General features: G+C 37.0%; 1 protein-coding gene across 2 annotated transcripts in view; it reads left to right on the top strand.

Moving 5' to 3' along the window:
• LOC120338480 (uncharacterized) overlaps positions 1 to 24,100 on the top strand; it is a 45,137-nt gene extending 21,037 nt beyond the window's left edge. Inside the window, exons 7-19 of one of the 2 annotated variants that reach the window (XM_078117437.1) lie at positions 2,722 to 2,812; positions 4,599 to 4,746; positions 5,375 to 5,456; positions 6,750 to 6,777; positions 7,725 to 7,774; positions 8,825 to 8,894; positions 9,269 to 9,378; positions 11,207 to 11,782; positions 12,559 to 12,591; positions 15,456 to 15,554; positions 16,510 to 16,748; positions 17,420 to 17,483; positions 18,216 to 24,100. In XM_078117437.1, coding sequence (XP_077973563.1) covers positions 2,722 to 2,812; positions 4,599 to 4,746; positions 5,375 to 5,456; positions 6,750 to 6,777; positions 7,725 to 7,774; positions 8,825 to 8,894; positions 9,269 to 9,378; positions 11,207 to 11,782; positions 12,559 to 12,591; positions 15,456 to 15,554; positions 16,510 to 16,748; positions 17,420 to 17,483; positions 18,216 to 18,251 — 1,626 coding nt within the window. In that variant the 3' untranslated portion in view covers positions 18,252 to 24,100. The remainder of the gene's footprint in view (positions 1 to 2,721; positions 2,813 to 4,598; positions 4,747 to 5,374; positions 5,457 to 6,749; positions 6,778 to 7,724; positions 7,775 to 8,824; positions 8,895 to 9,268; positions 9,379 to 11,206; positions 11,783 to 12,558; positions 12,592 to 15,455; positions 15,555 to 16,509; positions 16,749 to 17,419; positions 17,484 to 18,215) is intronic. The other variant, XM_078117438.1, reaches the window with a different exon arrangement.
• The last annotated feature ends 2,840 nt before the right edge of the window (positions 24,101 to 26,940 follow it).

The following is a 26,940-nucleotide window of genomic DNA, read 5'->3' as shown; positions in this document are numbered from 1 at the left end:
ATTACCTTGGGTGGGTTATTATGGGGGTGAACTTGATATGAATAATCTTGTCTTTTCATCATTTATCTTCTTCCGAATAAATGTAAATATCCTGAGGCAGTGGTTCCCAAGTTGTTTTGTTAAAATTCTTCCCCTTTCCTATTTTAGATCTTTTTTATTCACTCATCGGTTTGCATAAAAAGTACCATATTTATTCAATCTTCAATGGACCCTTTGCTAGTATTAAGCACAGCACACTCTCGTTTTTAGACAGTTTGGACAGTTTTTTATGCGTTCACCAGAGAATATTAGTGATATACCACAGAGAAAACTAAACTACATCCCTGAAACGACAAAATTCATCCCTTGGACTCCTCACCAGTTGAAAAACGTTGGAAAAAGCTATCTTCCTCAGGATTTTGTATTTCCCAGAATCAAAAGTATTTAAATCTCACCATAAGATGTAAAATAAACCTTGTTGTAAATAAAATTATATTCGTCACAGCCAATGGAACAAAATGAAGCAGAACCGGAGGAAGAAATGGCAAGTTATATTGTCATCTCATTTGGAATACTCATTTCATTTCTAGCCCTGTATTGTTTGGAATGATCATTTCATTTAAAACCTTGTATCTTATTGTAACTCCATTCAGCCGTTTTATCTGTATCCCCATGATATGGACAACTGATAAGTTGATTCAAACTTTATTTTCGAATTTGTAGCACGAACATACAAGAGCCATGGGCATTACCAAGGAATGACTGTCTACACAAACCCAAATAATATTTACAGTTGTGATCAGTGAAGCATAAAATTCGATAATGATAGAACAATAGTGATTATTGTAAAAAAGAGCACAGAAGTCTTATAGGAAGCCGTTAAACTTTTATATTGCTAACATTGGACCTGTAGCAATTAATATGTGGTTTTCATATATTTGGATAAATACTTGGTTATATGAAATATTCTTTGCAGTAAATTTCAAACCTAAATACGGTAAACCCATTTTCATCCTTCCTCCACCATCATGTCCATGCATCTGAAAACAAATAACTGGCTAACTAATCCCATACCCATCCTGGAATGGTAACCGGACGAGAGGCCGTGGTTCTCCATACGATTAAGTCGTCCTAACGGCTTTACTCTCCCCGGAGATGAATATGTAAATCCTTTCCTATATACACTTTATTATTTTTATTTTGGGAAGTACAATAAAATATCATCACTCATCAAATTTTATCTAAACAGCCATTTGTTATCATGTCATCCAAGTTTCTTTTACTGCCATGCATGACCTAAGGACTATAAAATGACTTATTGTCCTGATAACTTTATACAATGTCAAACTTTTTTATTTTCAAATTTCCAATACTAGACATGGCTGAACTGCAGTTCTTACAAAAACTTAGTCATCAGATAGATATTCGTAGCTATAATGTAATGAATTCTTCAATGAACTCCATTTTAAGGGTTACACTTATAATAATTTTTCTAAGAAGTATTTAATTCAAGTTGAAGAGAAATTTATAATAATACTTTGTTAGAAAGAATAGTTGCAATGCTAAATTAAAGTGACATCTTGTGGGTGCTACCATAGCGCCACGGATAACGCCATAGCTAAAGCAACGTCCCCGTCTCCCACCGACAAACAAACCCCTAATCAGATGCAGTCTGACGACTAAACTGAGCTAGGGTCAGAACCATGCCGTGCCTCGCTGAATTAAATGTATTGAAACAAATGATATCAAACATTATGGATTGAAAATGCAGGTGGTTCCAACCTTTTAGGACTTGTGGGAATTTATGGTCAACAAAGTGAAAGGTGAATCGGTTTTGCGCCTAGCACAGTGGTCCTCCCAACAGCTCTATGGTTTCTTGGGGGCCTCGGGCCCGCGGTTGAGAACCTCAGCATGAGGGATTGAAAATATAGGTCGACCTTACGCAATAGTACAGGGGTCGGCAACCTACGGCTCGCGGGGCGGATCTGGCCTGCGGAGCACTATAATCCGGCCCGCGACGCTTCACTAAATTACAGTAAATATTCAAATGGAATTTTATGAGATGCAATGAGGAAATAAATCTATATTCTATCTGATAGATGTATCACTGCTTGATTTTTATTATAAAAAGTACTATCTGTTTGGTTTTCAACTTTCCAAAGTGGGTCCCGCCAATGACTTGCAACCTTAATTTTGGCCCGCGAGCGACAAAAGGTTGCCGACCCCTGCAATAGTATTAGGTATAAGCTTGAGGTAAATCTCACTCTAGTTTGAGTATAGTAGCACAAACTCTTGTCTGCATGTTACTATTGTTTTGTACCGTATTGTCGTATGTAAAACATATAAACAACATATCTTATCATATGTCATTGAGTATTTTTTATCACACATATTATGAAACATCTACAGTTCATTACATACAGTTTCTTATCTGCATCTGCACATGGATATTCTTGTCTAGTTTTAAGTATGTTTTGCCATGCATATTATGAAACATAGTTGAGCATTCACCTCGGAGTTCATGTGCCCTTTGCTTTGAGTGATTTTTTTTGACAAAAACATCAATTATCGATTATTGGGAAATATAGATAAACAGGAGCATACTCAGGTGTTGTGGTTTCGTTTTTTTTAAGCTCTTTTTCACTCCTTTCCCTCCGATGGAAATACTTTTAGTTATGATATACCTATACATAGCCATACTTTGCACTTTTCTAATCTCTCAAATCCTATTTTAACATTCAGAATCTCTCAACGCCGCCTCCAGCCAAGACGTCAACAAAAGAGAAAGAAAAGGAAAAACCGAAAGAAATTGAGTTGGCTAAACCTAAGAAAGGTGAGTTAGCATATTGTTAGCTTTCATATTATTTTGGTTTTGTAATTGGAATGTTTATTAAGCAGTGTTAGCTGTCAATGATTCAAATTGATTGTATATACATGAAAAGCTTCTGCTAGAGCAAAGTTTGTTTTTATCAGGCATAGTCACATCACAGCATATAACTATACTATATCGCTCGTATCTTTCCCCCCGTCCATACGGAATTGACTTGTGTAATTTGTATATATTTTATTATACCTCTCTGATAAAAGCTAAAAGCTATGTTCTATCTAGCATAAGCTTGCTTAGCCTTGTATTATGTAGAATGAGATTATGATTTAGTTGTTGTCGTTGTTGTTAATATGAACCAGTGGTCCTCAACCTGGGGCTGGTGGCAGTTTGAGGCGGACCCAAGTCTAATAGTTGATCATAAAGCGACTTCGTCCACATACTTTTAAAATAAAACTCCCCGTTTAGGCTTTCACCGTAGTTTCATTACCTGAATAGGTTATTTGCGATCACAGGGTGTATTCTGTGCGTGAATTGTTTGATCATAATGGAATTTAAAATCTATCGTACAAAATAGTTCGCTGGTAGGCCGTCTAAACTGCAGATGGGCGGTTTTGCTAGTCTGCGAGATAACCTTCAGTATTGTAGCATTGATGCAAAAACCCATATGCAGAGTCCTAATGCCCAAAATACAAAAATGGAACGACAGATACGCTTTAAAAAAGTAAATAGAGATGAGAGAGAATGTGCTCAATGCTTGCATTGCCCGTATGTAATGAGCAATAAATCATTGCGTCCATCTAAACTCCAAAACCACCGCAATAAAAATCATCCCAAGGTAAAAGGTGTTGACATCGGTTTCTTGGCTGCCAATCGAGTTAGATTTGACAAGAAAGTAACATTGGCAAAGATCAGGTTTCTGTCGGAGGAAACTAAATCTAGAAAACGTCTTGATGTTAACAGTGACATTCGCTGAAAAGACGGTGTCTAATATAAGAACCCAGTCAGACAGTCCCAAGCGCAAGATTCCTATTGATTGTATACTAAAGAGCTTTGATTTTTTTGTCTGTAGTACAATCCAAAACGTCTAGGAATAGCGAATAGGGGGCGAACAATGGCCACGAGTGCAAAAAGCCGTCGAAAGGGGGCCACGAGCCATAGAAGGTTGGGAACCACTAATATAATATAAACTCTTGATTGAAGCATCTTTATGACACAGCTCACATAAGGATCAACATAAAATACAAGAAATATAGAATGATGAATAGGTACTTCTTCGCGCACAGCAACATATACTTTGTGTGGGTTATATTGTTACTCTGGTATTGTTTATGAGTTTCCTGTCTACCATTTTTCTGTTGCTACTTTATACATTCAAAGTGGTAGCTTCAGTCTTTTTATTTTTATGATTTGCTTGTTTTTTTTGTCATGGTCTCGTTAGTATTGTGTAAGGACCCTTATCAAGACATTGTTGCGAGAATCATCTCAGTGTCAGGACTGAATCTCGTGTAATTTAAAAGCTGAATCCGAATTGATTCACTGCATCCCAGGTGGTGAATTTCCAGTATTCCAAGAACTAATCGACTTGGTTCTTGCCTGCTCCATAAGCGTAGCTAGGGATCCCCTCTCCCCTTAAATACCTCCTCAAATTTTCAACACTTTTTTTTTAATTTAATTTTGCGGCATTTGCATTGATCATAATATTATTAAATTTGCACGTCTTTTTACAGCACCAGAAAATTAATCCCCAAAAAATTAATAAAATAGATAAAATTAAATTTACTTTTTATTCTAGCCGTGGATTACTGCAGAGTGAACTTTGATTATATAAGAGAGAATGAAGATGAGCTGGGATTAACAAAAGGAGAGATAATTATTGTTTCGAACAAGAATCCGGGTGACGATGGATGGTGGGAAGGGCAGAAGCTTGACAGCAATGGAAAGTAAGTGTTTTTTTTTACGATGCTTATCCGTCCCTTTTGCCCTGAGCAAGTCAATGTGCGAGATGTCATATTCCATATATATCATATAGCAGTGGTTCTCAACCTTTTATGACTCGTGGCCCCCTTTCGGAGGCTTTTAGCACTCATGGCCCCCACTTTAATATTCCAGAGGTATTAATAGGGTTATTTTCATTGATAGATTCCAAATATCATTATGTTAAAACAATTTGCACAAAAGAGAGCCAAAACACCCTGCGAAATAACCTTGTTGAGCAGCAAACTAGGAAAAACTGTGAGATTTCTTTTAAAGTGAAAAGTAAATTCAGATTTCAGCTCATCCTTGTGGCTCCCTCCAACTCTTCTGTGGCCCCTTTAGGGGGCCGAGGGCCCCCGGTTGAGAACCGCTGTCATATAGTTTGCAACCACCACCTGTGAAAAGTTCCATTCACGGCTGCAAACTTCTCTCATACTATCCTTTTAATCTAAAAGGTTGTCAACCCCTGTTTCGCATGATGAAATGACTTGTTAGTTAATACTCTATTGTCTGTCGGCTTATGCCTTTCGTACCCAATCTTTCCAATGCATCATTATCTCTTAGAATTCTCATATTCATTCAATTAATTCACAGAAAAATAAAAGGAGTGTTCCCAGATAATTTTGTTGTGGAACTGACACCAGAAGAAATACGAGAACATGAAAAGCAGTTGCAGGTATGTAATACAGATTACATTGCATGTTTTTATATCGAGATCTCCTCTTTTAAGGTTTCTGAAATACTGAAAAATACATTAATTCTGAGTGCGATTTCCACAGTGCTAATAGCTTATATTTGATGATTGTTTACGTCAGTGTGAGGTGATTATTTAGGCCGTGAAATCTTTATAACGTGTTATTGGATTTTTACCTAACTAGTTGGACAGCCTGGCTGCACCCCTGTATACAACTAACTCCAAAGCGGCATAACCTTTGTAATATTTTCATTGTTTTTTTTCTCAAATAGAATCATTATATCTGTATCTCAATCGTCTCACATCTGGTGTTACATCATAGCTATCTACTTCCAATAATACTCCCAGTGCATTGTGTAATTTTTATAGCAACTGTCAACCTTACTTAGGATAGTATTTTTTACGGTTTTATTACATTTGAACCCACGACAATTGCACCTGCATACTATTTCACCTATGGATTTTTGTTTTACGGATAGTTAAACCCATACTAACCCTAACCCATGGGTTTTAGCACCCGCATATGGATATACACAAGGGTTCAAATGTACAATCAACATTTTTTACACACATTCGTGTTTATTTGTTCCGAATAAGGCATTGTACAAGCAGCTACTGATATGTAACAATATGTAGGAAGATTTTTTTCTCTTGGAAGGACCCATCCCCAGGGACGTACCCAGAAAAGATTGAGGGTCAGACCCCTACCCCTCCCTTTTTGCAATGTCAAAGAAAAAAATTTTCTGTATCATAGATAGAAGTTCTTCAGAGCTTGAAACACTTTTTAGACTTGCAAGACTCGCGAAAACTCGAACCTGCTAGCTGTTTTGGTCTAACTTGGTATTTGCCCCCCTTCGAAAATTCCTAGCCTCGCGTACTCTGCTCACCACTGTATTGAAAAATATTGTTCTTATATCATGTAATGTTATTACTTATCGATTTTAATCGGTAAGTATGTTTATAGGTATATGTCTGTCTGTCTGTTAGATGCACGCGATATCTCACGAAAGCGAGATTGAGTCTGCTCCATTTTGCATGTGCATTCATCATATCTCGGACCAGAAGCCTATCGATTTTGGGCGAATTATGTTGTATAATTAGCGAGTTATTAATTAATTAGTGATGGAGTAAGAGCGCTGTTTTGGGGATCCCCTAACTTTCAATCGATAAGTCTTCGGTCTCTGACCAATATTCTCGTTTGCTAGTTATCATTCATTTTATAATTGTATGTAAACCTGCGCTTGCAAATTAGTAACATTTTCTTTCTTATTGCAGACAAAGACTGAATCAGAAATTCTGAAAGGTAATTTGAATATTTTATTCAAAATCTTAAAGAGGAAATGATGGTTGAATAGAGCTAATCTAGAATCTAGCAAGTTGCAGTTTTTTGACTGGCCAAGTCAGTGGTTTTCAAACTATTCAAACCACGCCCCCTTTTTAGAGTTGGTTAATTCACACGCCCCACCTCCAGAATTACTAGATACCGATAAGCTACAAATAAAAGATAGTAAGGCGAAAGTATGTTTTATTCAAAAAACTTGTTGAAAATATGTGGATGGAATCACAATCTCTAAACCAGGGTGGTCCAAACCCAGGCCCGTGGCCCGCCACTTCATTATCTGTGGCCCGCGTCGCATTCGGAGAGGAATCAAAAAATCGCATTTTGTGTTCTTTCGTCATAAAATTAAACAAAATATCTTTTTACATATTGTTGTATCACTAATGTCACTGAATTGACTAGTGTTATGGCTTGCTGAGGCAACTAGCGAAGTTAAACGAGCAAAGTTCTTGGCACTATTGTGGCCATCGAACAATGCAAAAGTAATTTTGTAGCCCGCGGAGCTGCCAATCTTGGACCACCCTGCTCTAAACAATAATAAAATGTCAATATTCAGAATAAGGCAGGCAAGATCAAATCTAACGATGTTTTTATTTTTAATTAGCTTTTTCAAAAATTTTCTGCGCGCCTACAGTTTGAGAAGCACTGGACTAATTTGTCAATTATCTTACTGGTCCTATTTCAGAAAAGTTTGTTCCAAAATCTAACTGGGTTTGAGCCTTTTTGTAACACTCAAATGAGCTAGAGCAGTTCGCTATGTGCCTCAATGCAACCCAGTGTCCGAACAAATTTATTTTCATGTCTCAAAGTAAAAGATTCATCTTTTAGTCACAGCTGTAAGCCACGTTATCTTATCTTTTCTTTTCGTTTTAAATATATATTCGTTTATAATGAAATATTTCACTTCACAGAAACAAAGGCAAAGACACCGAACAAGGAATCGAAGAAAGCTACGCCATTGGTCAGTATTTGTTTGAATTTTAAATAGTTTTCAGCGAATAATTTTTGCAAAATTTGTAATATGCGCAAAATTGTTTAGAGCGTCCCTTGTTTACTAGCCCTGTAATCTTAACTATTAAAAATTTAATTTCTCTCAATGGCAAATAGTTTGTGCAGTTTTCTTTGTGAACGAGATCTCATTTTGGGATATAAGTCTCAGCTTTTTTAGACTTGACATGGATCATTTTAAAAAAAACGTTGGTATTTTTTTGAGATTGTTGGGAAAAAAATCGCTCTCCTCTGCGACTAATAGGCTAATATTGGATTTCAAGTTTTCAGTGCTTAAAGATGAAAGCAAGCGCCAGAAGTCTATTACTTTTTTTTATAAATTTTTTCTTTTGAGTCTCATGGATTATTTGGATATAAGCAGTCGTCAAGTGCTTTGATCCGTTATCCATCTGTTTTTGCACATGATTGTTCAAAGCAAGGTCCCAAGCTTTCAAAGAAAACTGTTTAGAGGCATAGATTTTAAATCCACAGTGCTTGGAGATGGAAATAGTCTTCCAGCATTATGCTTTTTTGTGAATCCATTGGGCTTGTTATTTCATTCAAAATTTGGTGCTCCCGAAGTATGCGAACCAAGATGGCGGACATCGGAACGTAACATGGGTAACAGGTTAGGGTTAGGCGATAATTTTTTTCCAATTTTCCCTATTTTAGTCCTATTATCAGTTCGAAGACTAGCCAAGAGCCTCCCGTAGTATTTATACCTAAAATTATGGCCTAACCCTAACGTAGTACACATATTACATTCCGATGTCCGCCATCTTGGTTCGCATACTTCGGGAGCCCCCAAAATTTTGCTGTTCCATTTCAATTCATATGAACACTTCTATTTTAAGTATGGGAACACTTTCTGTTCTTGTCCTGTTCTTTTATTTGAGCTTTGCTTTCTCATGTGAACACTTTTATATGATGATGTATGGAAATACATTATAAGACTTTTGTGTCCATATATTTGAGCATTGCTTCATTGTTTTCTTATTGATCTAAAGCCTGATTTTTCACTCAGGTACCTGCACCTCCATCTCAGGCAACCAAACCATCGTTAAGTAATGATCTGATTGCTGATGACAGTACAGGTGAGGTTCCTTATATTCACAAAATATATTTATGTTAGGGTTGGGGTGATTTAGAACCGGCTCCAACGACAGTTTGTGAAAAAATTTCTTCTTTGAGTTCAACCTTGATTACAGAGAGAATCAAATTTTGATAGCCAATACGAGCCTTATTTAATAACACATATTTATCCTGACTCATACTTCTACTAATACAGACATATTACTTTGACTGATTTCATAATTTTTTGTCAAGTTGTAATCGCTATTGTACGGGTACAAATTTTTTAGAATATTGGTTATATTTTGGACATAATCGAAAAAAAATAATCTCACACAAGGCTTTTTTGTTTGCTCATAAAAATATTTCCAAATGTTTCGAATCTTATATAATTCAGAATCAGCCTTCTCAGACCCTCATACAACGGAGCATACCCTTACCCATGTGAAAAGACCTGGAGGGCCAAAGAATAGAAGAAAACCAGGGGCAGCAGAAAGGAGAGAAAAGGTAAAATACTAAAATATAGAAGTGCTAGGAAAATTTCTCCTATTCAAATTCACCCTGAAAATTCATCTGAAACCTCTGGTCACATAGGACATAGCCAGGGAGGCATGGGATGCCTAGCCCTCACCAAATTTTTTCTAATGCACATTTGCAATGAGACATAAATTTGTCTTTTCGGCATCTTTGTGCTCTATTCTTAAACGATTTCCTGAAAGCCTCACATTCTTGGGCTTACCGTACTATAAAATAATCCTTTCTTCAAATGAACCAACCGAGATAGCTTGGATAACTACGACAGCGAAGTATGTATGTAGAGCAGGATATCGTTGGATGTCAGTGGCTGCTTCGTTCTGGCCTTGTTCGGAGCAAAACACATGAGTAAGCATTGTGTAAAACTGCCCCCTCCCCCAAATTTTTGGCTGGCATATGATCGTGATAGAGGATATCCAATATGATCGCCTGGGACCTTCTCCAGCCATGTACACTGATTGACTATGACATCATCAATCACCATCCATATAATTGTAACATTTAACCTGGTAACTTTTTCTATACTTGACTAAGTTTGGTATAATTGGAAGATTCGTATTGAAACGGCCAACAATTCAGCAAACTGATATATATTTCAAGTTAAATTGTCCTTAGTAACCACAATTATTACATGATTATATCCGATACATATTCTTGGCAGCCTCAGAACATATTCCATGCGGCCTCAGAAGCAGAGGCGAGTCAAACACAAAATTAGTGGGGCGTGAAACAATACCAACATAATGAAATGAACATGCAGTGTTGCCAGAGAGTAACAAAACAAAATAAGCGCTGATCTGTTACCATTGGTTGTTGCTATCCTAATGTCTACAACATACTGACATGGTAGTCCTCCAACAAATTATTTAGTTATCTTTCTAGCTTTGACAGCGCCGAACCATAACTGGTGGGTCGCAAAAGGAATCTTAGTGGGTCGTGAAAAGATGTAGAAAGATTTGGTTCATTATACTGATTATTAGGATCGGTGGCGACTTGAATACGTAAATCTTAAAAAAAAACAAAAGAAATTAAATCGAATTCAAATTCCAATCTGTGAAAGTTTCCTTCTTACGATCTTCTCAAAGAAACAGAAATTTGCTACACAATAAATGACCATGTGGCTTTTTTACGCATAGCAGTTTTGTGCACTGTACAGCACTTCTTACCGTGTTTTCCCGAAATTTAGACAGGATTTGGATTTATTTTCTTTTGAAAAATAACACTATGTTTTTTTTTGGAAGAGGCCTTTTGTGTTCATTTATCACAAGGAAAATTACATTGTAGAAAATCACGAGATTTTTTAATTAACATTATATAAAAACTGACATCCATTGTTTTTATTTGTATTTCCTATACAAAAATCAAGTGACAAATATCATAATTGTAATTGTGAAATCACACAATCTTGAATAGTGGTGTGATCTTCAACTTACCTCAGGTCATTGAACCTTTCCTCTCCTACACATTTTAAATTTATTTTAGGGGTAGGGTTTAATCAAAATCATTTTTAAAATTCAAATTAGGTCCTATTTCCAGGCCAGGTCTTATTTTCAAGGAAACACGGTAGTTTTGCGATGATTAGCCATTGCTGTGTTCTGTGTTATGTCATAAAAAGTTAAAATGGGTCGCCATAAGCTGTGGTAATAAACAGTGGGTCCCAACTCTAAAAAGTTTGGGAACCACTGCACTAGAATGAGGGAGTACACATAAACACTGAATGATGACAGTGAAAAACACCTTAAATAATAAACAATGAATGAGTGCAGTCACAATTTTGGATTTTCAATATTTTGTCTTTCAGGCTGCAGCAGTTGTGGAAATCGTTGAGCAAAATGGTGAAACAACCGAATCTGAAGATGAAAGACCAGCCGAGACCAGGCCGGAACCAGCACCTAAGAAAGACGGTGCAAAACGGGGGGTGGCTGTTCTACCTGGACTTGGCGGTCCTTCAGGTAAAGCAACAACTGGGGAACCCCCCTCATGGCTTCAAAATCTAAAAAATCGGCAGTCAACAAAAAGGCCCCCTCCAGCCGCCCCAGCGCCAAAGGAAACGTCACCTTCCGAAGCCGCCAAGCCAGCGTGGCTTGCCAATCTTAAAAAACGCCAGTCAAGTGAGTTTCCTGCAACCGCTACGCCGGTTCCGAAAGAAAAAGTCGCGTTACAGCCCAAGCCTGCTGCTGACAAGCCTAAACCTGCTGCTGAAAAGCCTGATGAGAAGCCAACCAATGGCCCTGCTGCTCTTATTCCTCCAGCTAAGCCTGCTGCTGCAAAACCAGTAGCTAAACCAGCCCCCCCATCTCCCACTGACAAACCTCTGGCAGCTTGGCAAATCGAACGGCAACAGAAAGCAAGGAAATCAAAGACTGAAAGTAACGAGGTAAAGTATATACTGTCATTCGTTAATTTCACTGCTTATACTCTGAACAATGCACTGTAGTCGTTAATATGTAAAGAGCTGATATATTTGAAACAAATAATATCCTCACGGTTCTGCAGCGCTTTTTTTCTCTCGTGCGTGAATTTTGTTGGATCTTTAACTTTCGATGCCAGCATGATTCACTGCTCAAATCACTAAGCCAACGCTATGAATAACTGTCATTCTTTGTTTCTCCATAATTTCCCATTGCAAGTTTTTTTTTAAATTACTGGCTGCCAAACTTCTTTTCTTGGCGAAATCGATTTGCAATAGTTTGCTTTGCCGGGAAATGAAAGTTTACTTCTAGAACAGTAGTTCCTCGGCCCATGGGTAAATACGGCTTGCGTATTGCTTTAATACGGCCCCAACTTTACTTTATTTGGTACTCCTGTAGTATTCGAACCAAGATGGCGCACATCTGACTGTAGTATGTGTACCAGGCTAGGGTAGGCCACAATTTGATTCCAATTTTCCTTATTTTAGTTCTATTATGATTTCAGGGACTAGTCAAGTGCCTCATGTATCTGAAATTATGGCCTAACCCTAACCTGGTACACATACTACATTTTGGTTTCCGCCATATTGGTTCACATACTATAGGAGTACACTTTAGTTTTACTCAAACCAAGCTTGGTAATTGCATTATTCCCCAACAGCTTTTATTTTTGATGAAAGCTTTGGAGCTATCTTTTTGAAATAACGGATTAACGCTAAATTTTTTCTACGTTTCCTACTAGTTCCAGATTTATTTCAAATCGGTCAAGAAAAAGGTTAGAAGTCGTTAAGATACAAAATGATTTGCACGCAAATTTATTTTCTAAATTTTGTTAGAATCCAAGAAAAATGAATAAAAATGGCACTCATAATTTTTTAGTGATTTTATTTTATTTAAATATTTATGTTTTGTGTTCCAATTTCCTGACCTCCATCTGCCTTGGCCAGACTTTGCTTTTCAGTTAATACTATATACCAGGGGTGGCCAATACGTCGATCGCCACGTCTTGAGCAGTCGATCACGTCTGATGTTGAGTGAATTTTATCGAAATACCCCGAAAATTGCCTCGAACCAGTCGTGTGTTTTACAACAGGAAGAATACGGTACTTTACATGCGCAAAATATAATATCTTACACACACAGTATTTGAGTCTGGGCCAATTCATTAAAGCATATTATTATGTAACAAATGCAAGTTTTTCTGCTGCCAAGTTTTAAATAATGAAGTGTCGAATATCGCGTGTCTAGACTGACAAACGATCTTACAATAACTTCCGCAGTATGCGAAAGTTATTGTCTCACTCCAAGAGAAGTGTGATTTATTTTATTTTATTTGCAATGTTAGCAGTGGCATCATCAAAATGCCCAATTTGTTCTAATTGAGTTCGGAGGAAATTGTAAATTAGATACTGAAGTTTGAGCAGTCATATAACATTCACAGTTTGAGAATATTTATTTTACGCTGCTTGGATAATACTTGGCAAGGTTTCTTGAAGAATTTTCAACATTTAACGACTAAAAATTAGGCACGTTCTGAATTGTATGCTTAAATAGATCTTAAATAAATAATGAAACATTTACTCCAGGTACAATTAAATAATCAAACCAACAGTTTAAATGGAACATAAAAAATACAAATTTTGTGTCGATTTTGCAAATTTTTTGCATGCGTCTGTGCAGTTATCTGCACATTCAGTGCCCATTTGTTTTTGTGTAAAACCTTATTACCGATCAGTCAATCAAAATCTAGATTTTAGTCGATCGTGGTCGAAAGCAGATTGGCCACCTCTGCTATATACTATGTCAGGGGTGGGCACAATTTTTTAGTATAAGAGCCGCATGCTGCAAGTCAGAACTTAAAAAGAGCCTCAGAATTTGTGAATTAATCATTATTAAAATACGATGAACAGAAAAGAAATTCACACAAGAGTCGCGGTGTGCTCACCCCTGTACTATGTATATTTTAAATATTCAAACTTAATAATCACAAGAATATAGAAGATCTGCATGTGTAGTATTGGGCACAATATTTTTATTTAAAATTTATTGCGTTTTTGATTATTTTAGTTTGATTTTTGTATTTGTGAAAGGTCTTAAACAAAACCCAGTAAATTCTCATGAATGGGGAGCTGCTTTTTACCCAATTTTCAAGGGTTGTCCATCAAGGGGTTTTTGAGTTTTCCAATATTCCACATTTAAATATTACTTTAGGATATATTTGGAATATTGGAAATTATCGATTTATGTTGATATTTTTTTTCATTTTTGCTGCTGTTATGCCACCATTATAGTTGGGACTCAGGATTTTTGTTTACGAACAGTCAGACTGATAGTTAGGCCGAGATTTTTTGCATGTGTTTTCATAGGTTTTTGTGAGGTTTTTGTCTTTGAAAATGACAATCCACTGATCATAAAGAGCTATTTTTTCATTTCAGTCATTTCTCATAACCTGCTCTTATTAATCACAACCTTCGCGAAAGTGGGAACAGTGTTCATCCGACACCCTCAACTTGGGATGCTGACGTAGTAAGGTCAAACAATATAACCACTTGCGCACCCTTTCAAACTCTTCTCCTGCATCGGAGTTTCGAATTAACAAAAATCATGGTCGTTTGCAACACATATAATTTATTACATAAGCTTGGTCCGTTAGTATAAAGGTGGTACCCCAACATTTTGGATCAGGCTCTACCGGTCGTCACGCAAAAAAGTTGCCGACCCCTGCACTCAGCCATCCATTCAAAATCTTCCGCCTGCGTCACTCCAATAGAGTTATGAATTAAACAATAATTATAGTCACTTGCAGCTCTATGCTCGGCAATGTTTTCACTATTAATCAAGGGCTCTACTCTCACTTTTGCAATCCTGTGCAACTATTATGTCACTCCTCGCTCGATCCTTAGTAAATAATTATGTCACTCCTCGCTCGATCCTTAGTAAATATTAATATTAACAGCACTGAACACCAGTAGTTTAGGTCTTGCAGAAGTGAGAGCTGGTAATGTGACTGATGTCCATATAATTTATAATAGCCAGGATAAAATTGTAAATTCATAACTTGGAAATTTATCAAAAATAAGTCAAAATGGACATACTTATTTGTTCTCTAGTAAAATTCATGAATTACATCAAATTCTACAAAGCATATATGGTTTGATGCCCACAAGTCAGAGCAAAATTTAAAAAATAAGAATTGTATTGTAAGAATATTGGGGATTGACCAGAAATAAGATGAATTGGACGAGTAAAATTCACTTTTTTTATCAAATTCTTCGAAGTATTAGAATTAGTAATTATTAGTAAAGTGAAGCGTTTGCTTCCTAAAAAATTGATTTAGTTTATTTGAAATTGGAATGTACGACAATAGGATTCATAAAATAGGGCGCACATAGGTGTACAAACATTACCTTCCTTATGGATAAAGACTCAACAAATCCGTTTGCGTTTGAAAAATGCGTTTCCCTAGAATAAATTGTCAATTTGGAGTTCAATTTCAGTGTCTAGCGAATACAATACTATGTCATTATCAAATACTGTACAAACAGTACCTGTCTGAGGACTCACCCAACCCACACACTACCTTACAATAAACGACGTGTTTTCTGGAGTTCAATGTCTAACACTTTGCTCTTCTGATAGGACAAAGCACCTGAGCCTCCACCAAATGCAGCATCAGGAGAGCCTGCACCTACTCCTGCTTCTTGGAAGAATAGTTTGACTAAAGGAAAGACACCAGCAGTAAGTTCTAAACACTGAAAATGTTCTGGAGTCTTTTGTTTTGCTACCAACCTCTGTTTGTTTTCTATTTCTCGACTTTAAGAACTTTTTGCAATGAGCTATAATGAACTGAAAATTAATGTTCATTTTTCTCAGTTACTAGTCTAGTTCGAATAATAGTTGGCCAGTCACCGTATTCTCTGAACGCAATTTTTGGTCTGATTTTCTGGGGTTGGCTTATTATTAACTTTGGACCAGAAAATAACTGTATAAAGGAAAATAACGTGCCTTTCATGTGACGAAATTGCCAAGGAAAAAAGTAAAACAATTTTTCTGATTTATCTTACTCAGTGGTATTATCAGGAAAAAAAGTTGCAGTGCCAAAAATTATCTTTGAGTTATTTGCAGAGGCAATTTGTTCTTGATATTGATGATGATTTTGTGATATTTTATTTTCTGTTTTGGTTAAATCAATATATCAACAGTAAGTTCATGAGACTGCAATTCCTCAAAGTATCTCGTTTACCCTTCTCAACCTATTGGTTTCATTTCTTGACATGTCTAAAAATTGAAAGTTTTGATATGTTCGCTCACACCTTAAATTGGGGGATTGGATATTTAATATCAATAGCAGAGAAGTTTATATAGATAAGATGACACAGAGTATGGTGAATGAATGAAACCTTGAAAAATATTGTAAATGCAGAAATTTTAAATAGAGAAATGTAGTCAATCTAAATGTAGTCAATCGCTAAATTGGGATCGATTCATATTCTGTTTGACCTTGGGTTGATGATTTGAATCATAATTTTAAATTGTAGGTAGTATGATTATGTAAATCAGGGGTATGCAACCTGCGGCCTTCGGGTCAAAATCGGCCCATAAGGAAAAATTTTGTTCCGCGGAGAAGTGCCGATTTTGAATAGAGTGAATAATTTCCAGTTAATCTGATTCCTAAAATAATTTTTTCTTACAGGCTATCAAGTCACCCACAGAAACCCACCCTCCATCAGCGGCAATGAGAAAGCCAGATAAACCCCCAATCGGAACCCCGGTGGCTACCCCAATTTCTGGAGCTCGCTCAAAACCAGCCCCATCGAGAGGAAAACCGGCACCTCCACCTGCGAAACCTGCATCGGCGTCGGTTGTAGAAGAATTGAAAACTGAAATCAAGAACATGAAGGAAGAAATGGAAAAAATGAGAAATGAGATGAAGTAGGTCTTAACTGTTAACTCAGTATAAACGTATAATTAGTAAATAAATGTACACTAGCATAACCAGTTGAGCCTTTAAGTACAGAGAGCACATGGCTCCTTCACAGCTGGTTGGTCATAATCAGTCATCTGTGACTGATGACATCATAGGTCATGATCAGCCATCTGTGACTGATGACATCACAGGTCATGATCAGTCATCTGTGAATGATGACATCACAGGTCATGCTCAGCCATCTGTGACTGATGACATCACAGGTCATGATCAGTCATCAGTGACTGATGACATCACAGTTCATGCTCAGCCATCTGGGAAAATGCTAGTTGCCAGAAATACAATTAAGATACAGTTACCATTAACTTTTGTTTTCATTTGCATATACAAGGCTCTATACAATGGGCCATTTATGTGCAAACATAAATTTTTATTTCCTTCCACAAGAATAACAACAATACACAATGCTTGCCGGAATGTGCAAAAACCATAAAAACAACCAAAAAATGTGCAGAAATCATAAAAAATCACCAAAAAACTTGCGAAAACAGTGAAAAATCATGGAAATTCACCCAAAACCTTGCAAAAACATGGTTTACTCATTTTCATCTTTATGAAGTGCTGGGATAATTCTTGAATGAACAAAGTAATATGAATATTTTTTATTGTTTTTCAGGAATGAAATCTTACAATTGAATTCTGAATTACAGAATGAAAGAAATCATAGAATCTCATTGGAGGTTTGTATTGTTTTTTTTTCCTAATTTTTTTTACTCTAGTTTGTTATAAGTTCAACAAGCTGATAATACGGCTCAATAATATGGCGCATAAAAGTGGAAAAAATTTATGTAGAGGTTGTAGGATATAGCTGACGTACAATAGCAACATGTATGGGGGCTCCCGAAGTATGCGAACCAAGATGGCGGACATCGGAATGTAATATGTGTACTAGGTTAGGGTTAGGCCTTAATTTTAGGTATAAATACTACGGGAGGCTCTTGGCTAGTCTTCGAACTGATAATAGGACTAAAATAAGGAAAATTGGAAAAAAATTATCGCCTAACCCTAACCTGTTACCCATGTTACGTTCCGATGTCCGCCATCTTGGTTCGCATACTTCGGGAGCACCCATGTATGTGTGTTAGGTCCAAGCGAGGTCCTGAATACTCAAAGCAGAAATATTTCTGAAAGAAGACCAGAAAAGCTGTTTATATCTAACTATAGAGTAAAGAATCATGGTCCTGTTTGTTACGCGCAGCCCATAAGACACACCTTCTGTTTACTCTTGTATAATTATGCACTTGAACAATAACTTTCAAAAAAATAAATTTGGTGCTCCTGAAGTATGCGCACCAAGATGTCGCATAACCTGAACCCTAACCTGGTACACAACCTGAGTTCAGGTTGTGCACCATCTTGGTGCGCATACTTCAGGACGTCCAAAAATTTATTGTCAAACTTCAACTTTTTAGGATGAGGTTCGCAAACTACGTCAGCAATTATCATGAAGCCTAAAGTCATGTGATTAAAAACCAACCAATCAGAGAGCAGAATGACGTTTTCTCTGTATACAACGAAGAATAACAGCTCCTGTGCCTTCTGAATATGCACAAATAGTCTGAGGGCTCTCTAGAGTTTCCCGCCTGGTTGGAGATAAAATGAATAGCTGATGAAATTATGAAAAATGTTGTATTCGAAGGAGTCGCGTATTATCCTTACAACTTTCGTCTCTTCATGGAAATTTTATCCTCTTATAATCTGGTACCTGCATATCCTGTTATCGGCCCACCACTTTTTTTGATTCTGTTAAGATTGCGTTAGAGGGGTGTGGCCAGGGGTGTGGTTTTGGTGGTCGAAACCCCCCTTTTTGGAATGTAAGAGAATAAAAGCATCTTTCTGTGTCATACATAGGAATTTTCGTAGCTTGAAATGCTTCCTAAAAACACACATTTCCGGCGTTCTGACAGAACCGCTAGTTGTTTCGATCTAACTTGGCAGATATAAATTTTAGAACCCCCCCCCCCCTCCCTTGGGGAAATGTCTGGCTTCCCCCTGTAAGATTGGGTTAAAAGGGGCTAGCAAGTTGACCCTCAAATTGCAGTTAGTCACATTAGAGCCCTCAGGCAGGTTGTGCATATTCTATTGGCACTTGAACAGACAATATAAACAATATAAAACTATATATATTCCGGCTGTATGCCGATATTATTATCTTATTAATGCAGTTTTAACAAATTCTTATGTCGGTGTCCGAACTAACTAACCGAATGCCATTTTTAATTTTGTTATTTTTCATATTATAATGCTTTTTGCTTTGCATCAGTGACCTTTAACCCCGTTCTGCATCATCGAAGATCAATATTGAGTCAATTAGATGAATCGGTGACCTTTGTGTTATGGGTCAGTGATCAGCTTTTTTGCCTTTTATGCAGCATTCTTGTTCATTGTGTTTTTATGTGTGCTATAATTATTAATAATAATAATTCTTAATTGTCATGTTAAACATTCCTCGAGGAGGATAGGCCGTCTTAAAAATTTGTTAACATTGCAAAGGGAATTTATCGATACCATATATTGTTTTGGCCCTCACAGATGTATTAAATGAAGTAAAAATACAATTACTGTTTAAAAAACAACAAACCTGGTTGAGCTGACTTCATAACAAAATTGAAATTGTAAAGGGACTTTATGGATTTCTTGTAATTCCTAGAAATTTATCCAATGCGTCGTGATGCTCACTTTGAGAATTATATTATCTTGGAATCGAATATCTAGTGTATATAAGCTAGGACAGAATTTCAAAAATATTTGTGATCTATAAAATATAACATTAGCTGTGCAACGAAAAATGCTTGTTAGGGCGTCTTTAAAAAATCGAAGGGAATAAAAACCACGCCAACGCTTTTATTGATCGTGCTCATTCCACAGGATTCAATAGTTATACACCTAGCCACAGTGGGAAATTTGAAGTTTTGCCAAAATTAGAATTTTACGAAGACCCATGAAATAAAGAGCATCCCAATTCCATGATCGACCCTGCTTTTAATGTGAATATTTTTCAAAAATTGACCTGTTTTATGCTGATGCCTTTGTTGATGATGCTCAATTCATAGAATTCGATACTTGGCCTCTTAAGCCACAGTCGGAAATTTGAAGTTTTGCCAAAATTACAAATTTTCAAAGACTTATTAAATAAAGAACATTACAATACCTCACCCTGCTTATAACATGAAAATTTTTTGAAATCTTGATTAAAAGTTAGCTTTATCTGTCTTATGCTATCAGCTCAGCATTTTCCCTTATTTTTAATAACATGCTTTTTAGTTTGCTCATATTAATGTCATATTCCTAAATTTATAAACAGAAAATTTTCAAGTTTTGCCAAACATTCGGAATTAGCAAATTTAGTTGCAATTTATAAGACACACCATAGTGTTTTTTTCGCCAATACCTTACTAAGGCATCTGATTATGAATGATTGGATAGAAGATAAATGAGGCCTTTTCCTAATGTATGAAATGCTATTCCCTACAATATGGCCTCTATATTATCTGCTGCTTATAGCACTTGTATGTAATAGATATATATTTGGCCCTAGTTATGGAAACTGCTTGCAGGCTTTTTTTAAAGTATCGGTGCGGTGGCCTAGCGCAGCGGTTCCTAACCGGGGGCCTGGGGGCCACAATGATAGTTGCAGAACTGATTTTAAATTTATTTTTACGAAAAAACTCTAATTTCATTGTTTAATAAGATTATTTCACAAGGTGTTTTCACTTTGTTTACCATTAATTATTTGAACATAATAGGATATGGAATCTGCTTATATAATCACACTATGAATATCACTGAATGATGAACAAGGGGCCATGAGTGCTAAGGGGGCCAGGAGCTCTAAAAAATGTCGAGAACCACTGGCCTAGCGGCCGAAGCGTTATACTTAACTCTATTGTCATTGTGGGTTGCACATCTCTGGGTTCGACTCCCATGCCCTCCACTTCACCCAGCGTGAAATAAATTGGTTACGCAATGCCCAACTGTGAAGATTCAACTCTTCCAAATAAAAGTAGCCATTTACATCTCAGGTTGCTTGTTCTGGGCGAAAGGTGTATGTGGAGAAAATTAAATAAATTCACTCGTGCCCACGACGAGGCCTCAAAATTCGATGCCTTATTTCTCTTTCACTCAGCGTTTGTAAATTATGTGTTGTAACATGAAACATTGTGCCATCAACAAAAATTGTGAATTCATATTTCATAAAATTATTGTTTATTCCTTGTATAGCTACGGCAAATCCGGTCGTATTCAATTGTGATGACTTAATTTTAAAAGCCTCAACATTTCCACAAATTACTGGTGTGGACGAGTTTGCATCTGTGGGTATACCATCATAAATTCAGATGATTTCATATTGATTGTTAGTACTGATTTGTGGAAAATTTATTCATCGAGGAATCTCTTCCTTCCATTTTTTGATACCTTTTAATTCAGTGGTTCTCAAACGTTTTAGGCAGCGCCTTTTTGGAATTTGTCAAGTTTCTCACTCCACCTAAAAAATAACTAGCTAGCAATAAGCTACAAATACCAGATAGTAATGCAAAAGTATGTTTTATCTCATAAGCACAACAGCTCTCAGCAATCTCTAAACAACAAATAAACGTAAATATCCAAAATAAGCCGGGCAAGATCAAATCTAACAAATATTTTTAATTAGCTTCACGTCCCCTCAAAAAATTTTCTACGCCCCCCTCATGGGGCGCGCCACCGTTTGAGAACCACTGATTAATATTGTGAGACACTTTTTCATGTGTTAAGAGTTTTATGGCAAGTAAAACTTTAAATTTTGATACCAGTAATTCATAGTGTTACACTTTTAGGGGCTCCCGAAGTATGCGAACCAAGATGGCGGACATCGGAATGTAATATGTGTACTAGGTTAGGGTTAGGCCATAATTTTAGGTATAAATACTACGGGAGGCTCTTGGCTAGTCTTCGAACTGATAATAGGACTAAAATATGGAAAATTGGAAAGAAATTATGGCCTGACCCTAACCTGTTACCCATGTTACGTTCCGATGTCCGCCATCTTGGTTGGCATACTTCGGGTGCACCCACTTTTATATATTGATATGTAGATGAGTTGTGCCATAGCAAGCTTTCCAGTGGCCGAGACACACTTTGGCCAGGATGCTTTGTGCTATGTTGAAGGCGTAGATAGGATTGTCATATTAGACCCAGTGGGAGAGGAAACCTGATAAGACGGCTTGTCATATGGCAGACCACAGTCTTTATTCTGGTTCTAGTCCAGGACTGGAATAGGGGGAATAATTGTTCCTGATGAAAAGACAGCTTGATCATATGGTCAGCTACAAGACGGGGTTGGCGTTTATCCAGGGGAGAAAAAAGGTGTGTTCCTATTGTTTCTGGTCTGGCTACTTGTGCAGGTCCCATTATCCGGTCACATATGCATGGACTCTGACTCGCACAAAATATGTCATGTATTAACCATGTTGATGTATTCATAACTTAGGGTTTGTGCCGAAGAATTTTAGAATTTCAAGAAATATTTTAATTTCAAATTAAAGCATTTTCAGTCTGAAAATAGTTTGTCATTAGGTACTCAGTAACCATTGTTCGTAATAATGCACTTTTACTATTGTGCTTGATTGTTTTATCACAATGTGCCTTCATTCCAGCCATCGTTTATCATTGTTTCTGTACATTTTTACATCATAATGTTGTTATTGTTTAAATTTCTACTGTCTCATACATTAACCAGTAGACAGTTCTTGCAATTATTGTTTTCTCTTCACGAATTCTCATGACATGAAACGGCCTTATTGACTAATATATAAATTCATGTTAGGATGAATATATAACAACCATATCCAATAATTTTTGAGAAAAATAGAAGGTTTTTGAACGTGTAATGCACTCTTGGTAATAATATGTGTAATGTACCATCATAATTTTATATTATTTTAGGAGCTTTGGCATTTTGGAGTTTGCTCATAAATTTCCATAGATGTAAACTTTCTAGTAAAAGTTTCTAACACAACGCTATAATTATGTATAGTATGAGCTGCTTTTGGCAAATGATTGGTGATGTAATTTCACTCAGAGATGAGTCTCATTCAATTCTCAGTGAGTGCGCTCGACCTTTAAGCAAATCATCTAAAAAATTACCAAGTCTAAAGTTTTTAGTCGGATGAAAATTTAAAGGGTCACTCACTGGGTTACTGGTCCAGTTTTTTTGATTATAAGAAAATATTAAGCGTTAACTGCTTCATTATTGAAAGGAAACCCACACATTCCAAATTATAGTAATTTCCAAATTTTCTGGTTCCGTATTTGTAGACTTGGAATAAAATAAGGAAAATGTTTCTCGTACCAAATTATCATTATTCCCAAATCTCTTGAAATGACCAAATTGAATGTTGATATACTATTTCACTGCTGTTGATTTACTCACATATTGTGCATGCATATATTATACATTGAATAGTTTTTTTTTATATGTAATGAGACCAATTTTTTTCTGGGCCAAGCACATTTCTGAGTTTTGACAAATTTTTTCAAAAATGTTAGTTCAATCACGCTGCTGGAGGTTGCTAATATAAGAAAATATAAAAATGTAACTGAAGGGAAGCCTTATTTGCTGTGTTGTCATTGGCTAATATACCAGAAGTGGCATAGCCATGGGGGAAGGGGTTATGGGTCCGAAATTTCACACATTTTAAACTACCGTAATGTTTTTTGAACATAAGGCATTTTGATTTTCTTATCATCATTGAAAGCGTTGATTTTCAACTCATGACCCCGGGAAATTCAAAGTTCAACTCCTGTTTCCAACTCAAAAATCCTACTCTATTGAAAAACACTAACCTCTTGCCCTCAACAGCCTTGGCTCTTACCAGTCAGAACCCTCTCTTATGAAATGTGAAAAAAGGCAGCTTCTGTAACATACATAGCAATTGGTCGTGTCTTTTTAAACTCCAAAGACTTATATGAACCCACGTTTTCAGCCCTGGTCGCACCGTTTGAGAAATTTCAGAGCCCCCCCCCCCCCTTTTGAAAAAAATCCTGGCTACTCCTCTGGTTACCATATATGACCTTGATTTCAAAGAGGAAAAATGGAGTTAATACTCTTAGCTGCTTTGTTGTATTGCCTTGAGAAATATAAAAATTTAACGTCAATTTTTTTCTTAAATTGTGCTTGGCTCCAAACTGTCTTTTAATTTGATACGTTGGTCTCCCATTAATGGTGGCATAAACCACAAATATTATTATCAGCTATATTACTCTCGCCGTTTTTGTAACTCCTCACTGATTAAAAACATGATCTTGTGATTTTCACAAACTTTGAGAATTCATTTTGTTGAATATTGGGGGACGTAGACCTTCGCTATAAGGATAGGATAGGATTTACATATTTATCCCGGGGGAGAGGAAAGCCGATAAGACGGCTTATCCATATGGCGAACCACGGCCTCTCGTCCGGTTACCATTCCAAGTCGGGTATGGGATTAGTTTTTACTGTATTGTTTGTTTTCGGAAGCATGGACTTGGTGGTGGAGGAAGCCGTAACCGACCAGCGGTTACGTGAACCACCCAACGACGGCGAGGAGTCCAGCAATCCTCTCGCACATACCCATCCCTGCATGGGATTCGAACCTGCGAACCCACGCAGAGTAATTAGAGGTGCGGTGGCGAGCGTATTCCTAACGCTTAGCCCGTTGAGCCACACCGCCGCAGGCTTCTGACAAGCGAGTAAGACGCTCTCTTGGTTGGTTGTTCAATGATATGCGGTCACCATGGCGACCGCGGCTTGTCGTGTCTGGAGTTGCTTTCTTTCGTTATTAACCGGGTTACCGGGTCGCTTAATGGCGTCTCAAGTCCGGCTTTTGTTAGTATTTTATGTTTGACTTCTTTCTCATTATGATTTAATATTAGACTTACTGCCTCAAATGGGACGCTGCTCGATAACCTTCTCTGGTTCATCGCGTCTCCCTTCACACTGAAATGTAATTTTTCATTTTTGTTCGTCAATGTTTACATTCGGTTTGTGATAAAATAAACTACTGGCTGGTCGGTTACCATTTACTCAAGTTCATGCATCCGAAACTCACACTGGTCTACTAGTCTCATACCCGACATTTGGGAAATTGGTATCCAATATACAAGAAAGTCGTGAGAATTTCATGCATGACGTAAATGGCAGTCTGACAAAAAACATACAGAAAGTGGGAGACCAAATACAAATTGGCTTCTACTTTTATCCAAATCTAAACTTTATTATTTTCAATAAGGCAAATCAAATTACGCTAATGTACCATGATTATGCATTTGAGTCAACTCAGTATTTCATGTTGTATTAATAAAAAGTAATACAAGTTCTAATTATGGAACTTTGTTGTAAATCTTGACGCATTGCATTATCGGATGTTCAAAACTAGCTATAACGTAATTACGCTATAAGTATGCTAATTGGTGATATATGATGTAAGACGTAATACTATATATGTATATTAGTTGTTCTCAAACGCTACTCCCGAAGTATGTGAACCAAGATGGCGGACACCGGAACGTAGTATGTGTACCAGGTTAGGGTTAGGCCGTAATTTCAAGTACAAATACTACGGGAGCCACTTGGCCAGTCCTCGAACTCGTAAGCTACCGGTAATTAAAAATAGGAATGTTTGCTATAGATTTGATCTTGCCCGACTTATTCTGGATATTGGCATTTCTTTATTGTTTAGAGATTGCAGAAAGCTGTTGTGCTTGTATCTTTATTATCCTCACCGTGGAGCATGTTTGATAGTTCAATTTCATGCTGTTGGTTCAACTTTTTGCATTTTTATCATAGCGTATTGTTAGCTAGCTGTTTTTGAGGTTGGGCGCGAGACTTGACAAATTCTAAAAGGGGTCGCGGTTTGAAAAGACGAGCTTGTATTCAATGACGTATCTAGGGTATGACAGCGATGGCTGGTGCCATGGGCGCCATTTGGACATGGCGCAAAATATCTTAATCGTGAAATGTTCCCAAACATATTTTTAAATTGGGAATAAATGAAACTCGTTTTCAACTCAAATAATAACGAACACTTATCTAATTTTAACAACAGTCGTTATCAATTGCCAGTCAAAGGCAACGGGCGCCATTTTGAACTTTATCAGCAATGCTCAGAGTAATTCGACGAATCCGAGTAATAAGACAAGCGAGGGAAGGAGGTAGGACATGAAGCACAGTGGAAAATTAGCTCTCACTCTCATGTATAGGTATAGGGTTGCCACTAGGGCTAGGCATTTTCGAATACCTGTTGATTCCAGAATCGAATCGAATATTTTTTTTCGAATCTAATCTTAAATACTTGGGAGATATAAAATTGTATGTAACTTTCTTTTTAGATTAGGTCCTCCAGACACATAAATTACTGAAAACATAGAATACATCACTCAGGTAGATTGCTAAGCGTTCACACGCGATAAAAGATAAGTTTTCACCAATAACTCACTACAGAAAAGAGTCAAATGTCTGAATTGCGTTCAAAAAATATGGCGTCAATAAAAAGAAATTGAATAATTTACCTGGGCCATTAGCGGAAAGAAAAAACAAGATGGCGGCGAGTCAAATGTCTGAATTGCGTTAAAAAAATATGGCGTCAATAAAAAGAAATTGAATAATTTACCTCGGCCATTAGCGGAAAGAAAAAACAAGATGGCGGCGATTCGAAATTTTGCCCTGAACCGATTCGAATAATTCACTATTCGATTCGAAATGCCCAGCCCTAGTTGCCACGTACCGATGCAAATTCGTGTATCTGCCTAATAGCTCATACAAAGATTTCAAAGTCACTCACTGTGAAGTTTTTTCGTTTTTAAATTAAATTTCCTTAGACGAAATCCTATTTCTATATAGCCAAGGTGGGCCTATGGGCGAGCCATAAGGGCAGGCACCCCGGGCAGTGCGTTGTAGGGGGCAGCCTATCCGAGTGACTTGCTCATGCTGGAGTACTTTTAATCTTGTATAACCCAATGTTAGACTATTCATAGGTGTCGCTGCTCGATAATCAATGCTGGTTTATCGCGTCCCCTTTCACCCTGAAATGCAATATTTTCCTCTCTTTTCTTATCTCGTTCTGTATGTACAGTGTGTATTTCTTGGTGATAAAATAAATTACTGATTACTGATTGTTCGAC

The sequence above is a fragment of the Styela clava genome, chromosome 10 (genome assembly GCF_964204865.1).
Source record: "Styela clava chromosome 10, kaStyClav1.hap1.2, whole genome shotgun sequence".
Taxonomy (NCBI): Eukaryota; Metazoa; Chordata; class Ascidiacea; order Stolidobranchia; family Styelidae; genus Styela; species Styela clava.
This window is presented reverse-complemented; position numbering and strand designations above follow the sequence as displayed.